The sequence below is a fragment of the Aulostomus chinensis genome, chromosome 8, assembly GCF_037954235.1.
Source record: "Aulostomus chinensis isolate RoL2024-O1b breed Wild chromosome 8, RoL_Achi_v1.0, whole genome shotgun sequence".
NCBI classification, from domain to species: Eukaryota; Metazoa; Chordata; class Actinopteri; order Syngnathiformes; family Aulostomidae; genus Aulostomus; species Aulostomus chinensis.
The window spans coordinates 25,880,417-25,895,607 of record NC_141327.1 but is presented as its reverse complement, the minus strand read 5'-3'; the positions used below and the strand labels follow the sequence as shown (position 1 = coordinate 25,895,607).

Here is a 15,191-nt window from a genome sequence, read left to right as displayed (position 1 = left end):
GAGGAAAATGATTTACTGAGCTCTGGCTTCAAAGACAACGCTTGTTAGTCAGAACAATTCATTGTTCATTAATTTTCATGGGATTTGTTGATATTAAGAAAACAAAAAAAACAAAACAACAACTATCACCAGACTTGCTGAAACACCTCCAAAAACGTACCAGGAAAATGATTCCAGTGCCCTCATCAGCAAACACTGTACTATCTCTGGATCCAATTTGAATATTTGTCAAGAATTACTCTTTCTTCTCTCTCAGTTTTATGTTCATGAACTCCCTGCCACACCTAAAACCATTTTGAAGACAACTGTCAGTTCCGACTTTAAATGCCTAAAAACAGAAATAGTCAGGAAGAGTGCATGATAATGGAAGGCACAGAGGAGCTGCTGCTGGCAGCCTCTTCTCATCTATTTACACGGTGGGCATTTTGCTCTGTGCGATTCTCACTGGGGCACAAGAACACACACAGTGTGTGATGTGCTTTGGGCATGGCGGATTATATGACCTGAAAGGATGGCACTGCTTTATAGTGTTCACAGTCTGTTTTTCTTCTTGTCGATGTGTGTATTTATAACACAACAACGTCTACACAAGTCAAGTTGCATTCCCTTTATTTGCTTCCTCTTAAGTCCTTCTCTGGCTGCCTTGTTCTCGAATGGAGATCAACAGCATTTCACTTTCCCATAAAACATTTTCCATGTGCTTAATCTTAGTTAAATATTCTATTTCCAGGATTTTAATGGGCGTTATATGCCACTGAACAGGGAAGAATGTTGCTAAAATACAGACAAACTGGTACATGTCTTCTCTTTATTTCAAGATCAAACAAAAAAGTGGAGTACATTATAATAAATCCCCAAGGGTTGTGCGTGGGAGCCCGCAAAAAGCAGTGTAAAAGACAGGCTGTGACTGCCAGTAAGTGGTGCACTCAGGCAAAAAATGAGTGCACACTGTATTGAACCATCAATAGTATTTATCCACCTCTTCCTTAAAGCCCTGTACATCCAAATATGTCAACGACATCCCCATCCGCAGTAATGACTTCTTCAGCTGAAGAAATACAAAAAAAAATCACAATATCAGGTTAGCGGAAGTGGATGAATTGTTGAATGTTTTTTTAGTGTGTTGCACACATGGACCAAAACCCACTCATGTAGGATCTCCAGAGCATCTTCAGATCATGCATGCAAACTACAAGACAACAATCTTCTCTGCACGACATGGCAGTTTAGGTTTCAGCAGGTTGTCTGTCTTCCCTAAATCAATAATCCAAAGGTCGATTGGTCCTTGATAAAAGCAAGATTTTTGAAAGGGTACTGAACATGAAACACTCATATGCATTTACAAACATGCCCTAAATGTACTTACTGTTACTGCTGGTTGCTTTCAAGAGCAGTTAAGTTGAAGTAACAACAAACTAGGGCAGTTACTAGTTATTACATCATATCTGTCTTGTATCAAAATTATGTGTTCAATTTCTGTGTGCATCTGTGTGAAAGGTGTGAAGGTGTTAAGGAAGCGATAATGGGCAAGTGAGAATGCCAGGGTGTGATTGCATGCGCGTGTGTGTTCTGTGCACCTTATATCCAAGTATGACGCCATTTTTCTTTGCCTGAGGGAGAGGAGACCATGTGAGCAGAATCTTGGAGGAACTCACTGCCTCAGCACTCACATTCACAGGAGATCCTGATGGAACTAGAGAATACACACACACGCACGCACGCACGCACGCACATACACACGCACAAACACACACACACACAGCTTACTCAGTGCTACTTCACACTCTGATCCAATCTTCGATTTTATCTCAATCATCTCCTCCTTCCCCTCCCTCCCTCCGTCAATCTCCCCCCTCGATGAAATAGAGGCCGAGCGCAGAGGGCAGAAAGAGGTGGCAGAAAAAGAGACTCAGGTAGAGAATCGGAGCATTTTGTTCCTCATCCATCTGTCTTCTTATGCCCTACTAATCGACCAGACAGCTCAGTGATGGGAGTTTATGTTCCTACCAGATTCTGCTGTTTGTGCTGTGACAGTGTTGCTCCATGGTCCGGGTCCAATAGAGTTGTAGGCTTGTATCTGGACTTGGTAGTGGGTCCAGGGATCCAGACCCTCGACTGTGGCCTCGGTGGTCTCAGCTGAGCCCTCAACATCCTCAATCCGGTCCTCACCCTTGCCGTCTGTCCTCCACACACGAAGCCGGTAACCCACAGTCTCTGGGCTGCTGTTGAACTCAGACTCTGGAAGCGTCTGGAAACCATTCAAAGAGAAAGAAGGAGACAAAAAAAGGTGCTAAAAAAGGAGTTTTTCTTTTTGCTTCACTACATTGTTTTGTATGATATTACATCACCCCATCCCCCCCCACAAACACACATATACACACATACATGCTGATAATAAATAGAAAACAATTGTCTGTTGATAATTTCCATGAGTGTGCACTCGATTCTACCACAGCCTGATTAATGAGGATCAGTCAATCCTGAACTGTGTAAGTAGCCTATCTCATGAGGTGTCAGCACTTGGCTACCTGGTGCTGTGACTGCACTTGGTGAAATTAATTAATTGTGACTTTAATTAATGGAAGAAGAGCTTTCAACAGACCAAAACACTTAAAGCAGTGAATGAGATGCAAATGTGGGTATATTTGTGATTAATAAAATGATAATCTGATAATGACACACAAAAAAACCCTGTTTGCTCAGTACAATGACAAAAAAAGGGGAGAATCTAAGTTTACGTTAAAATGATTATCTATCAAGAGTTCAATGATGAAATCTCCGCTGATCTGCTTTATCGGGATGGTGCTGGTGTTAGCAACATGCCAACTAAATATATCTCATTATTTTTTTTTTTAATCCAAATGTCATGACATTTTGATTAGGTCATGGAAGTAGTTTGTGGAATTCTGGCAGAAATTTAAGAACTCAATTACTTAAGAGTACCAAGCTGTGAAGGAAAATCTTATTTTCAGGGTTTAACATTCCAAAATAAACAAATAAAGTCACTTCTGTTGGGACCACAAACTTCAGTTGTTGCATTAGGGTTAATTTAGCAGCATAGATCTGTCCTGACAGAGCAGCTGCAGCAAAAACTCCCAGAAAAAATCATATTACGGTGTTAGTCTGACCAAAACTAGACTTTTAAAATCCATGTGAACAGGTTGGTCCAACAAAAATCACACCAAGTCAGATTTATGAGTAATGCACTTAGATAATGCAGTGAGGAATTGAATTACTCCAGCAAGTATTTGCCTAAATTGCTCCCTAATCGCCCTGTTGTTCTGCGGGGAGTCCCCAGGATTCACGTTGGTGTTTAACCTGGAAGTGAAAACTCACATCAGGGGTGAAACTACAGTGAAAACAATTAATTTCCGGACAGACAAACTTTACCATGTCTCAGCTTACGGAGTTATAAGTTTATCTCGAAAAGTCCCTGAACTCAAGTCTGCTGTTTGAAAGGCACTCTGCTCGCCACTGCTGAACTTGTTTTGTGATGAAAAAAAGATGAACCAGAAGAAAGTCTGACTGCCACCAACTGTAAGGTGGCATACCATCACCTACATCCCTTCCCATTGACATCCCATCTCCTGAGCCTTCTCTCTCTTTTACCCTCTACTCCCTTTGTTTTTGACCCACTGTCATCCTTTTTTTTTTACGCGCTTTCAATCTCATTTCCTGTCACCCTCCCTTCCCCTATCTATGCTTTTTCTCTGTCTCCTCAATCTCTCCACTCTGCTCATGATCCACCATGTCATTATAAAAATTTCAGCCACAACCACCTATTAGTCAATGCTCTAAAATCATGTTAGACAGAAGCTCATTTTGCTTGCAGTTTGTAATTCCACAGATAATTTTAACTATCTCTGTACAGTGCTTGCTCTCTGCTGTGTAATAAGAAAGTGAGACACCCAGTCATTTTAAATACCCCAGTGATTTAGCTCATCTTAACATTTAGGAGCCATAATACAGAATGTCACATTAGCTTTATTACCCTTAATATGCAGCTTAGAATAATAGCCTTAGCCGAAACCACCGTGATGTTTCTATTATAGCAGAAAACCTAGCATATAGCTCAGGCTGGGTGCTAATATGCAGGTAAAATCCCATTAGCATGCTGCACAGGTAGACTATAGTGCCTACTGTCTGTGTCTGATTTGACAGGCTCTTTTTCTCATTCCAACTCTTAAATGGAAAATACTCGGCTCTCCATTTATGTTATAATAGAAGAGGGGAGGGGAGAGAAAAAGAGAGAGGGAGCAAAGAATGAAGGGGGACAAGAGCAAAAGAGAAAAGACAGTAGAGAGAAAATTACATTCCAGTTTGGGCTGCTAGCAGTCAATGCAGTGAATGGGGAATGTGACAGATTAGTGTTAGCGCTGATAACTGGGAGAGACACTGGTTACGGGCTGTCAGCTACTCAACCTGCATCCTGAGGCTAGTGAGCTAACGTACACAGATACACACAATTCAAGCAAAGATGCAAAACCGAGAAAATTCAAAATAACAATAAATTATCACTGTGTTGAGGCTAAGTGTGGTGTATTCCAGTACCTTCCAGCTGAAGCAAATGCTTGTCTGTGTAGCTGATAGCAGGGTTAGGTTAGAGGGGTGTGTGTCTGGGGCAGCCTGCAAAGTTTGGATCAGCCTGGAGGGGGCACTCAGGGGACTGGAGCCAACAATGTTCACCTGCTGCATCCTGAACCTGGTGAGAACAGAAAGCCATTTTAAAAAGGGCACTCCACTGATGTCATTCATCAAATTCAGTTTACCTGTCATGCGGAGAACAACTCAGCCCGGGAGACGTTGGTTAAAGTGAGAAATGATGATGTCAGAGTGATGTAATCAAGATACCCTGAAGACTATAATTAATTAATAACCAATGACACAAACTCGAAGAGCGATGCTTAAAAGACAGAGTTTACCCGGCATAAAGGGGCCATGAAAAATGTGGGATCTGTTTTTTTTTTGCTCTTGACCCATATGAGAGAGTAAAAGTCAAGATGTCAGCCTGTGCTGCTGCGTACGTTTTAACTGTCCGTGTCAGAATCTGTCTCTCTAGAGTCCAATTTTAGTCAAGTGCATAATTAAACACCAGAGGACCAAGTATTCAAACGCTCCATGACAAAAATGAAAAATTAGTTCATAACTACTGCTGCTCCTAATATACGGCTGATATCAGAGGTTTGATTTTTTTTTTTTTTATAGAAATGGAAACAGAAAATGAAACAACCGAGCTCAACAAATGTTACCAGCATACATGATAAACTGATTGGGTGGATCAAATATATGACAAAAATACTGCAGTACGCTAGACGAGAGTAATCCAGCCTAAATATTACAGCTAATATCAACAAGAGAACCTGCGTTCACAGGAAAAGTGATCAAAAATATCTTTGGACTATTTGTGCTTATGTCGAGGGAGGAAGTTTCAGCCTCATAACAATAAAATTAAACAAATTGCTTCGTAGTACCCGACTGGTTCACTCCACAACATCATCCACCCAAGGACTGGGTGCACAGGTGCGTCGTGAGAGAATTTTATTGCGTCGCCAAATAAATTTGCTGAATTTCGTCTGTCACCCTCTGTTTCAGATTAGCATTAGCATCTGGTATTCCAACCACATGGGAGAGCTGGCAGGTTTCATCCTCTTGTACGGCGGAGTGGAATACAATGGTAAAGCAAACAGAACCAGCGATCACATTAGCCTGGTAAACAGCACCTAATGAGCCCAATGAGACTGGACGGGCCTGATGTGGTTAATGAACTGATTGTTTGACTGTTCGAATTGATTGATCAAGTGATAAGAGTGGCTGCACCGACACACCCGCCAGCTGGTTCTGATAACAGCCTTGGGCGCTTAGAAAGAAAAGCTGTTTCTGATAGAAGTGGATGTGCTGACAGTTACGCTTCTAACTGAATCCAACGCGACAAGCCAGAAATCTGCTTATTTTACTGATGAGAAGAAAAACAACCAAATCCAAATGAATTACTTTTCTTTTCTGACTCATTGTCTCTAAGGATGTAACATTTTTGGTAAAAACATATCAAAATAGAAAATAGACAGGCTGAATTTAACCAAACTTGGTAGAGCAGAGTCATAAGGGCCAAAAGAACCCATTAAATTTTCCATTTCCATTTAAAATTGCTGTTAAAAAAAAGAAGCGCTTTTTTTTATATTGCGTTGTGCTGAGTTTGCTCAGATGGAGGTATGTGCTCTCCAAATGCCATGTAGTTTATCATAATAAATGTGGTGAGATCACATTACTTGCTTATTCTAAAAAACACACATTAAATGACGGTGTGCCATCAAATGTAGAACTCTTCAAAGCACTAGGGCTATAAATTCTAATCAATTCAATATACATGATAAGGAGTTTTCATTTTATGCCAAACTTCACTCATGATTTATAGTTACACCTTTATTTTGACTTATGCTGTGAAAGTCTTTATTCTTTAAGTTGAGGAACAGGATTTCTCAAAAGGCTCCTGACGTTATCCGAGGACACGTTCAGTGAGAAAAGAAGTAAAACTAAGTAAAAAAAAACAAAAAAAAAGCTGACATACAACACGATACATGAGGGAGCATTTGCTACTTCTAAATGCAACCACGCCTCAGTGTGAGAGTGTGTGATAAATGTGTGAGAGTGTGTGTGTGTGTGAGAGAGAGAGAGAGAGAGAGAGAGAGACAACTTCTATGAGTTGTCTTCCCTGTATTGGGTACTGGGAGATGGAGAGAAAGGGGTAAAGAGGACTTAAAACAGGGATAAGAAACACAGACAAGTGCCTCACTTCATCGAATGTCCCACTGGTGTTGTGTGTGACAACATAATCCCCCCCCCCCCCCCCCACACACACACACACACACCGCAATCCCATTACAGATGACAGGGGCAATACAAAGAGCATGACACAGAGTTGACACGTAGACTGATAAATACGGCTGATACTATAGATAGAAGGAGAAAGACGTGGAAAGAGAGGAGAGGATGAGTTGCTTCTATTCAGAGTTCCAATAGATCACGTTTGCAAACTGTAGATCCACGCGGCCTTTAGGCAGGGATTAAACACACCCCTCTCCCCCCCCCTTTCTCCTGGCCCCTTTATCCCTTTGTCTCCTCTTTAATGCTCTCTGCTGCCCTTCCCGCTTTCTCATCACCTTTCTCCTCTTCTTCGCTCATCCTTCTCCTCCCCTTTCCACTTAACTTCACTCTCCTTCCCTCTAGCTAGTTGCGGGAGGGTAATAAGGATCTGCATGCAGCAGCTGTGAAGGTGCTGACAAACAGAAAAGTCTCAGATGGAACTGTCTCTCTGTGTGTCTCCGTGATTTATCTAACTTCAACGAAGACTTGCAATACTGCAGAAACTGGTGGAGAGTGAGATTTGTGAGTCAGTGTGGTGTGTGTGTGTGTGTGTTTGTGTGTGTGTGTGAATGTAGTGGTTGTTTCTGTTCAAGTGTGGGCTGTGTGTGTGTTTGACACTCACCTGTACTGAGTGAACGGGGTCAGGTCTGGGATCTCCAGCGTGTCAGCATTTGGCTGATTGTCTTTCTGGTAGACAACTCTCCACGCCCCCACCTGTCCATCCTCCTTGACTACCTGTGTGTAGGAAGAGAAGGAAGTTGAGAGATAGAAATGATTTTCCTCTTGTTTGTCTGTGAAAACATGTACAGAGACAAATGCAGACACACCCACCTGTCCTTCTACGATCCAACGCGATATGGCGGTCTTTCCATCAGGACCCGGGCGGAACCTAAGCGTTGCAGTGCGAGGGCTGATGTTGGAGATGACCAGGTTGGACGGTGCACCAGGAAGCTCTACAGCGGAGAGACAAAGTATGTGACTTTAGGCAGCACTTTTCAAGGTAATATTCCACCATTGCATTGGCTGTACTCTGAAACTATTGAGATAATTTGCTACCCAAACCTTTGGGACTGCTGCTCTCCTGTCACTGTGGAAACAGAGGTGGTGTGTACGAGAAGTTTAACCTGCGATATCGTGAACTCCCATCAGCCAGCTTGAGCTCTATCAGGTGCATGAATGTGCAAATAGAGAGGGATCACAGCATAGCGAATGATTTCAAAACGATGGATTAACAGACATGAAATTAATGACGCGAATAATAGTTTTACAGGGACTTCTCAATGCAAAGAGTTTAAACATAAATAATCAGCTGAAGATGTACTGCTTTTTAAAGAACACTGGTATGGCCCTGAAACCACTGGTATTTCTGTCTGAAAGGTTTCTGAGGTGCCAGAGGACCTCAGAACCAGACTCCTCTCTGCTCCTGTTCTCACCAGTGCTCAGTCTGCCTGTATGACGGAAAAACACAACCTGGCTGACTCAATGTTGGCATCACCCTTTGCAGGTGATTGAGATCCAACAGTTCCAAGTGTTGCTCCTGAGGGAGCCACCCACACCTGCAGTGTCAAAAGCATCTCTAATGGATACATCCAAAAAGGCTGCTTCCTGTGAAACCTATTACTGCTCAGAAATATGACCAATTTATCACTAAAAGCTTCACTTTCATGTCTGAAAATGCAGAAGTAGCTGCGTGTGTTGTTACTTGAAGAATGATTGAGTCTTAATGGGCCAGCACAAGCAGCTCGGGTGGTTCTCAGTTTGAGGGAAGGCAGGAGGAACTTGTGATTGGGTTGCTGTTTGTCAAACTGCTTCCCCCTCTGCCTGCACCAGCATCGACTGCCTGCTGCACATGACCACCCAGGGTCGGGGTATTAGGAGGTCTCAAAACCTGATGGGATACTAATGAGACAATGATACTGTTCTCTTATTCCTAAAAAAAATAAATAAATAAAAATGGCAGAACCACAGGGAAACCAAACCAAGGAAATTCTTTCTGGCTCTAAAACTACCAGCCTTACGCCAACGTGCGATCCACCTCCTCACCTGTGGAAATGTGGCCAACCCACTTGAGCTCCTGTCCTGATGCTCATCGCTAAATCTACAACGTTGACAGGAAGCAAGTCTTTTTTTGTCTTAACTCCAAAGAGAAACCCGGCTCTACCTAGGAGAGTGGTTATTTTAATTTGGCAGCTCTTTTGAAATTCGGTTTAGTATTATTACCTTTCCTTCTGAGGAGGTTGATTTAGTATTGTCCAGGGCTCTCCATTAAGATGAATGTCTGCTTCAATATCTGGCAACAATAGAATGAACACCTGAGCAAACAGACTCCTCATATTTTTCATCTAGATTTATGTTACTCTCCTCTCCACTAAACCAACTCGGTGTTGTTACACAATGATATAAATATGCAGAAAGCCAAAACTGGAAAGAAAATGTCTGGAGCGTAACATGGCTTATCTCTTTGACACTTGCAATAATAGCGATAATAGAAAATAAGAAAGAAATAAACACCAATCACAATGCGAATACAAAAAAGTCTGTAAGTACGAGCGAGCCGAGAGATCGACTCTGGTCCTTTTAATTATGAGCTCATGTGTCCGTGCTCGGCCATTAGAAAGGGAAATAAAAGATCGGTCGCAGTATAAAACTGTTAATTTCACTAAATCCCAGGCACTCATGCTACAGCTGTATATCTCTCTTTGGCAGGGTGATTTATTTCAAATTTCCAGGTTGACTATACAGATAAATCTGTGTGCCAACGCAGATGAATTAAATACACAATGAAATGCAAGTCAGTCTAAGCCTGACAACCGTCTTAGTGGGCTGCAAACCTCATGAATTATGTTTGACCCATCCTCCTCCTTACATTGTTCCATCTCCATGGCAATAATGAGTGACAGGAAATGAACAATTTGTCAGACCCGTTGCAGCAGGCAGAATGGCACAAGGGAGAGGCTGAAAAGAGCTCAGGGGTCAGCTTGGAAATGCTCTTCGCACCACATCATCCACACCCGTCTCACATATAAACAACACAGGTATGAAAACATCCTGACGATCCCTCAAGATGGAAAACGGGGCGTATTTGTACAGCACTTTTCTACCCTAAGGTACTCGTGAGGCTTTACAATGTTGCCTCATGCACACACACATTCATTCATTCATGGTGAAGCCTACTACTCCGAGAGGCAACCAGAAGTGATTCAGTATCTTGCTCAAGGACTCTTCAACATGGACTACAATTTCAGGGCAGGCGACTCCACCTGCAGTGCAACGCCATCCCCGAGCTGTAGCTCAGACACGTCTTCACATTCTTTTTTATCTAACACGCCGTATTAATGCACTGTATCTTGTAGTTTTCATTCCTCCCTAAAAATAATCTCTAACTGAAAAGTAAAAGGATCATGACTAAGATAACCTGGATGACAATAACGGTACTGACAAAGGGAAGGTAGACAATATCTACTATTAGGAGAAATAGCAAATTACAAGTCGGAATCTGAAGAGACGGAGTGCGTTTAAGTGACAGAGGGGGGAAAACAGTTCATCCCTGGTGAGCGTCACCAGGGAGTTTGTATTGCGTGGAGGTCTTCCATTTTCAATTCTGTCTGCTGGCTACAAACTGAAAAATGATTGAATGCTGCTGCATGATGACACAAACTACCAACAGGCTAAAGAACTGAGCTGCCGAACTGAATAACATTGCCTCTGAGGAGAGAAAATTGGTGTGGTGTTTACAGGCGTTGAGGTGAGATATCAACCAGAAAAATGCTTGAGATTCAGAATACCGAGACTTCTGTCACAAATAAATCAAACGGCACTCTCTTAAGTCAACAACATTGCCTGAAACTTGAGTTTCTGCTGACCCACAAGCTAATGCTTTGAACAGCAGCTTCCCCGCCGTCTGTGTCAGAGTGTGAAGGAATGACAAGACAACAATGTAAATTGCTTTGCCATTAAGGTATAGACAACTCCTATTTTGATGCACTCTATTTAATTTTCTTAAAGTTAAAACCCCCAATAATCTGGTATCGTTGTAAAATCCAATTTAGTCAACCTGATGTCGGCTTTTTTATCTCGTCACATTCAGCACATCATTCCTTGGTTGCATATTGTAGTGCCGTGTGTTTTACCCTCCGGTGGCCATACTTTTCGACTATGATGCACTCTGCTTCTATAGCGCTGCAATTTTTTCTACGGTTACTAAAAACCACAGTTGATACATGATGAAATCATAAGCTCAGCCAAATACATTGTTACTGTTGTAGCCATAAAGCAGTGGATGAACTGTCTTTAGGGTCACACAACCCCTCAAAATGTCTTGTTTCACCGTCTGAATTTGATCCATGTGGACTGATAACATTTGGAAAGCGTGGGAGAGCTACATGAGCAGATTATTCATCCACATTCAAGTCAGCAGAGGGCGGCCAGCATTGTCCTGGCACCACAGGAAAGTCACCACATACAAAACCTCCTTATTTCGTGAAATACCTGAGCTAAACGAGCATTGTGTGAACTTGCGTGGCAACGGCTTGAGCATAAGAGACCTTCATTTAGACACCTAAAAGTGCTGCGCTATACCTTTCAAAAGAAAATTCTCTGTGTGAAGGATGTGTCATTCAAGACTATTTGCTGGCATAACAGCATACATGCATTTGTTCACTGGCATGTGCTGCTACACACTGACTAAAGGTTTTACTTGCTTGAGAGCTGCATTGAATTTCATCAACAGTCAGCAACTAGAAGTGCTTATTTTAGCCTGGTAGTTACCCTGGAATAAATCACAGAGCAACAGTAGTGTGTTTTGTATGCACACAACTATAAATACTGTAAATATTCCAATGAAAGCTTTACAACTCCACTCCTCAAATGCCACACACAATTTATTGTTGGCTCTGGATAGACTTCCTCACTGACAGCTGTTGAATTGAATTGGTCTGGCAGGCAGCTCACTGACAACAGCTCTGGAGACACAGGCTAAAATACGTTTTACTTTTCCTTTTTTTTTTTTTTTTTTTTTTAAAAGGCATGTCCCAACAGATAAAATATGTGACAGCTTGTTTCTGTTAATGAAATTTAGGTCTAAAAAATCGAAAATTCTCACAATTCATTTGGTCTAAATTGCCTCCCTCAGTCACACAACAGGACTGAGCACTTCAGACCTACTTTTTAGTCGTTTCTCTTCACCATGTTTGGTTAATACTTGGAATGTCTGGATGCTCCAAGTGCTCTCTTGTGATCTGCTATAATCCATCCAATTCTGCTGCAGCATCTCAAGCCTCATATTTGCTGAACATAGCAGAATACGTGTCTTTAAAGCCGAGGTGTTAAATAAAACAGCGTGTTGTCCCACATCAGTGCACCGGGAAATATCCCAAAGATCTTCAGGAATTTCCGGGGGGATTTTTATTGTAACAGGAAAATGTAACTTGACTGGGTGTCATTATTATGAGGAAAATAAAACTTAAAAAAAAAAACAACAAAACCACTTGTTCTATACGTGCACAACAAAAGAAAGAAAACTATAGCTATCAGTTGCTATTGCTGTGTAAGTGGCATGTAAGAAACTTGTTAGGGTTATAATGTGGAAATGTTGACATCAGCCAGCTTGTTCAGATTAATGACAAAATTCTCTACAATCCATGAATACATGAATAAATAAACAAGACAGGAATCTATGATTCCTCCTCTCACTTCTCATTCTTTTGGTCTTCTTCCTAATCTTCAATCCTCTGTCCTTTGTCTTTCCTTCAGTTTTTTGCTTTCATGAATTAATGAATAACGTGTGAATCTAAGAACGGGCTGAATCCATCTTGCTTTCACATTTTTTGCTTTTGTTCATAAATTAGTCATCTGAAAATGTTAGGACAAAAATCCTGCTGCATGAACCAGGTTTTTCTTCTAATTCTCCTCCACTTCCTATCGGACTCAATTTGGTCTTCTGTTCTTTAGAGATTGCATTTTCCTGCGTTCTCACTTCTCTCCTCATTATGTCTCTCTATCTGTTCTCCCTTCTTCAGTTCTTCTGTTCTTTGATTGCCTCTTGCCCTCTCTGTCCCATCGCTGCCTCCCTCCACTTTGCCATTTGCAGTTAATCAGCACTAATAATGATTGCAAATTGGCGTTAGTCCAATCATATGAACTCATCATGCAAAAAAAAAGCCTGGCATGTACAAGTGTGCACATTGTGAGTGTGTGTGTTTGTGTGTATGATTATTCATGGATGCACAGTGACAGCTATTTATCAGCTGAGAAAAGACAAGTTCATGAGTCATATTTCCTCAAACACACAACATTTACAGTCACAAGTCTTAGTGTGTGTGTGTGTGTGTGTGTGTGTGTGTGTGTGTGTGTGTGTGTGTGTGTGTGTGTGTGTGTGTGTGTGCATGCGTTCATTGTACCTGGTGGGACTCCCGTGGAGATGGTGGAGGATGTGTTCACGCCTCGCCCTGCTGCAGTGAGAGCTACCACCTGGAGTGTGTACATAGTGATGGAAGTCAGGCCAGTCAGCTGGTACTGAAGGGTGGAGTTGGACAGGGAACGTTCCTCTTGACTTGACGGAACACCAGAGACTTCCCACCGCAGAACATAGCCTGTGGGATAGCGAGTGCACGCTGTGTTAATGAAGGTGCTTACAGAAAATGGCAGACGCGTATCCACACAATTACATATATGCAAAAGAACATACACCCTCATTTGATGTGGGTGCAGAGACAAACAGAGGGAAAGCGTACAGGAGGGGCGACTGCAGTCAAATGCTGTCTGTCCCTTCACATCTTCACAGCCATGCATCACTCGCCACCACCTTCAAACGTGCGTGTGTGAAACCACTTGTGTGTAAAGCCCTGGAGAGAATGCACAGTCCCTCATCCGTCTCTCTCCTCACCAGGTGCTGGATGAAAAGCAGGTTGTGGAGCAATGAGTAATGTGCAAGGTGACCTTGATTGAATAACTATTTTGCTGCTCCTCTGTGTGTGTAAGCCAATTGTACACTGCAGCCTTGTGCTATTATTCTGTGGTCTTACTGTGTATGCGCTTGATGAATGGGGGAAATGGTGCAGCCATCACACACACACACACACACACCAAAAGTAAATTGAGGCGTGCTCGTGTGTGTGTGTGTGTGTGTGTGTGTGTGTGTTTGGTGCCTTGATCTCTGTGATGCGCCACATAAACAACACCCTGGGTTTTGGAGGCGCAGGATGGGGGCATGTGGGAGATAATGTGAGAAGACAAGCTGCAGAGAGCTGGGATTAGTTGATGATGAATCAGTTGTGCACAGTCACAGTTTCAGAAACAGACGCATGTCGTCAGATCCCACACCAAAAAATAGGACACCAGATGAACCTGAAAGACAACCGAAGACATGGAGGAAGTTCTAGGGTTCCTCCCCGACCGGTACTTGCCTCGAGGGGATACTTTTGTAACATCAATTAGTCATTGGAAGCACTGTTTTGGCCACCTGATGAGAATACAACTTATTGAAAGTACAGGACATATGTCTGGTGACTGTTCTAATTTAGGACAAGAACACACTGATTAAAAAAATATCCTTCAACAACTGTTACTGGGACAGCGAACAACACAGCAGCATGAGAGTGTCTTGACTATAGAGGGAAGATGGAAGTGACTGAAATAATTATGACTGTTTAGAGCTTGGGGACACTCGTCGTTATACAGTCAAGCTGTTCTCACCAGTAATGATGCCGTTCTTGTCTTCAGGCTCTGCCCAGCTGACTTTGAGAGATGTGTCCAAGATTTCCGTGAAGCTCAGGTGACGGACAGATCCAGGTGCTGAAAAAGACACAAACACATCACTTACTTTAAAGATCCCCTCGAGGGATGTTGAAGACATGTGGTGTAAAAATACTCAGTGTTGAATATTAACTATTTTCCACCAAAAAAGGTTAAATTCTCTCATGAAAATCCTAAAAATATCATCTTCTCTGTTGAAGGATGTGGCTTCTAGCTCACATCTCAGTATTTGTGCTCGAGCAGATTCACGTTTCCATATCTCAGCTGTAAAAGCTGCTCACAAAAAACACTAGGAGTGATGTTCAATGGTAGAGAAAGTTCACAACCCCAGTACTCACTCAAAGCATAGATCATACATATAGTAGAAATACTGACAGTAAGTTTTCTAAAGCACATTTTTCTTTTATTACGATGATGACATTAATGTCTAACTTGTCTTGCTGGGAGGCAACTGTGCTAACCACTGCACCACCGTGCTGCCTGTGGGTGGAACCAAAGATCTCAAATCTGGACTCATCAGACCAAAGCCCAGATTTCCACTGGTCTGATTGTCCACTCCTTGTGTTTCTTGGCCCAAA

The 15,191-nt window shown here is 42.3% G+C and overlaps 1 protein-coding gene across 3 annotated transcripts in view; it reads right to left on the bottom strand.

Annotated features, from left to right (window-relative positions):
- Nucleotides 1–15,191, bottom strand: part of LOC147257793 (protein sidekick-1-like) — a 234,687-nt gene that overhangs the window by 30,189 nt on the left and 189,307 nt on the right. For all 3 annotated transcript variants that reach the window (XM_086211962.1, XM_086211963.1, XM_086211966.1), the window contains 7 exons: nt 14,554–14,652; nt 13,260–13,451; nt 7,693–7,814; nt 7,484–7,596; nt 4,552–4,702; nt 2,008–2,248; nt 1,578–1,693 (listed from right to left, as the gene is read on the bottom strand). In XM_086211962.1, coding sequence (XP_086068088.1) covers nt 1,578–1,693; nt 2,008–2,248; nt 4,552–4,702; nt 7,484–7,596; nt 7,693–7,814; nt 13,260–13,451; nt 14,554–14,652 — 1,034 coding nt within the window. The remainder of the gene's footprint in view (nt 1–1,577; nt 1,694–2,007; nt 2,249–4,551; nt 4,703–7,483; nt 7,597–7,692; nt 7,815–13,259; nt 13,452–14,553; nt 14,653–15,191) is intronic.